Source organism: Buceros rhinoceros, unplaced genomic scaffold (assembly GCF_000710305.1).
Source record: "Buceros rhinoceros silvestris isolate BGI_N320 unplaced genomic scaffold, ASM71030v1 scaffold23659, whole genome shotgun sequence".
In the NCBI taxonomy this organism is placed as follows: Eukaryota; Metazoa; Chordata; class Aves; order Bucerotiformes; family Bucerotidae; genus Buceros; species Buceros rhinoceros.
The window spans coordinates 444-2,986 of NW_010430127.1; the positions used below are offsets into that span (position 1 = coordinate 444).

The window sequence follows — 2,543 nt, forward strand, 5'->3', positions numbered from 1 at the left end:
GCCTCCTGATCTCCGAGTCTTGCATGGAGGATCGAGTGTGGCTGTACTGGAGGATTGAGTGTGGTTGTACTGGGTCTGCCCTTTGGCTGCTCTTGATCTCCCAGTCCCACTGTCTCCATCGCAGTGGGACCCCCCACTGCCTCGGTCTCTCCCTTTGGGTCACACCGTGGTTCATGCCCCACGCAGGAACCTCACGGGTGTTTTGCCGGCTGAGTCCTAAGACCAAATCCCAGCGCCCAGGTTAGAGGGGATGGAGTGAGCGGCTCCTCCCTGGGTGTCAGTCAGCATCGTCCCCTGAGCAATCGCACCCCAGGATGGGATGTGAGTCATGAGGGGTGTGGGAACCAGCTGCAGATGCTCTCTGCTCCCCTCTGCATGGCCCTCACTGCTGGCTGTGATGTCTCAGGTCTCTTCAGAGGGGTTCAGGTCACCAGCCTGTGTTTTAGTGAGACCTTCTCGATGAGGAGCTCAGTGGCAGCAGGTAACAGCTCACAGGAGGCTGGTTTGCCTCTGTGGCCTGTTATCCTGGCAGAGGGCTCACAAACCCTCCCCAGGGTCAGCCGTGCCCTCCCAATTCTCTCAATGTTTCTGCTCAGTCCAGATCAGTGGTGAGTTTCCCAGGGGAGCAGCTCCTTCACTGCCCACATCTCCCAGGGTGGGGCGAGCATCGCGGTATGGAGCGGGAGGCCGGTGGGCTCCGTGCACAGGAAAAACCCAGCTCTAAGCAGATCAGGGGCCTTTTCTTTCCGGGGAGGGGGATGGGAGAGCCCAGCTCTTGCCTGAACAGCCCAAGTGAGTCGCCTTTGCTTTTCCGCGCTCTCCAAGGTCAGCTGAGCTAATGAAAATCAATCTCCCCTCTGCTGCATGAGCAGATTCTACCTGTGGCCCCTCACCTACTTGAAAGGCTCGGCCACCGCCGGCTGCCTGGGCTGCTGGCCATGGGCAACGCTGGCGCGGAGCTTCCTGTCGAAATAGCATCTTCCGATGGGCCTGGGCACCGTGACAATGTCGGTGTCACTGAGGGATGGCTCCTTTGGTCTGCCAGAGGAGAAGGGCTGTGTCCCGAGGAAGTTGGCTCTGCATGGGGAGCACGTACCCACTACTGAAACCTGGAGGTGCTGGGAGAAAGCTCTTCAACAGGGTCTGGCATGCGACGAGTGGCTTCTGTCTTCTGCGCACTCCTGGCCGGCTCCATTGGGCAGCAGCGGAAGTGGGAAATTTCTGTCTCCTTCCTCAGGGCCAAGACCTGGCTCCGTGCAGCCCCTCTCCCGCCTTCCCCCTCTCCTCGCCAGCTCCAGCCCCAGGTGAGGTCTGGCAGCCCCAGGTTTGAGCCCCAGGAGCTCACACCTGCCTGAGGAGGGGGAGTTGTGGGACATGGGGGTCCTCCTCAGGTGGTCCCGACCTTCCCTCCAGCAGGCGCCGCTGCCCATGCTGCAGCGTCGGGAAGTGCCATTTCCTGCAAACGGCAGCAAACCCCATGGCAGCAGTGGCACAGGGAGCAAGACGGGGCTTGTCTGCTGCGGAACGCACCGTCCCTGCTTCCCCCCGGGTGAAGAAACCCGCCCCTCGCTGTGTTTGCAATGGGGGCAAAAAGGTTCCTGGGCTGGGTTGTGCATGGGGAAAGGGGATGCTGCAGCGGGAACAGCCCACTCGGGGAGTCTGTGGGCTTGGCCCATCCCTGGCCGAGCGCGTGTCTCGTTAGGGGCAATTTGCTGCCTGAAATTAAGGGTGTTCAGATCGTCTCTGTCCCTGTGTGCCTGCTGTGTGAGGGGTACGGCATGGAGAGGCTGCTCAGGGGGTGCTGGGAAGCCCCAAAGCTTCCTGCTCTGAGGGAGATGCTGTTCCCAGCTCTGGAGAAGTCACAGCTTCTGGTGTCCCCTCCTCTAGAGAGGGCTGGCACGTTCTCCTGGGGAAGAGGGAGGACAGACGGGGTCCATCAGCCCTGGCAAGGGGCGGGAAATGCTCTGGAAGGACGCAAAAAGCTCTAAAGCATGGGCAGATGCTGCACCCGCCTCTTCCGAGGGACAGATTGCACGGCCATTGCCCTTGGACAGGGCCAGCCTCAGTCTCCCCAGGCGCAGAAGTGAGTCTGGTGGTTGGAAACAACTTCATGAGGAGTTCTCCAACCAGCCTCTGCTTTCTGGTTCGGGTGATGGATCCATTATAAAATGTAACGCAAATGTTTTCTCTGTCCTCCTGCCCCATCCTTTAGGATTTTTAGATGTGCCCTGATGCCGCAGGGTCTCCTCGCTCCTGGAAATGCAGCTCTCTTCCAGTGTGGCTGAACTCAGTTGTGACGAGACGATGGACCCACCCGCTGAGGACTCCCAGCAGGTCCTGTCCATTGACCAAATCCGCTCCATCCGTGCCAGCAACAACTACGTGGAGAGGCCAGCTGTCTGTTTCCAGCAAGCCCGCTCCAACCCGTCCCTGTCCCAGCCACCACACAAGCAAGAGTGGTCCCAGGACCGCCTGGTGTCTTCCACCTTCCAGGACCTGCACCGCAGCCACAACCAGATGCCACCTTTGCAACAACACATGAG

The 2,543-nt window shown here is 60.0% G+C and overlaps 1 protein-coding gene across 1 annotated transcript; it reads left to right on the plus strand.

The window, feature by feature from the left end:
- Positions 1–2,259: 2,259 nt before the first annotated feature.
- On the plus strand, positions 2,260–2,541 carry LOC104499421 (protein sprouty homolog 3-like; the record flags this gene model as incomplete). Its single annotated transcript, XM_010142926.1, has 1 exon — positions 2,260–2,541. A coding segment is annotated over exon 1 (282 nt), but the record flags the coding sequence as incomplete, so codon positions are not given.
- Positions 2,542–2,543: the final 2 nt, after the last annotated feature.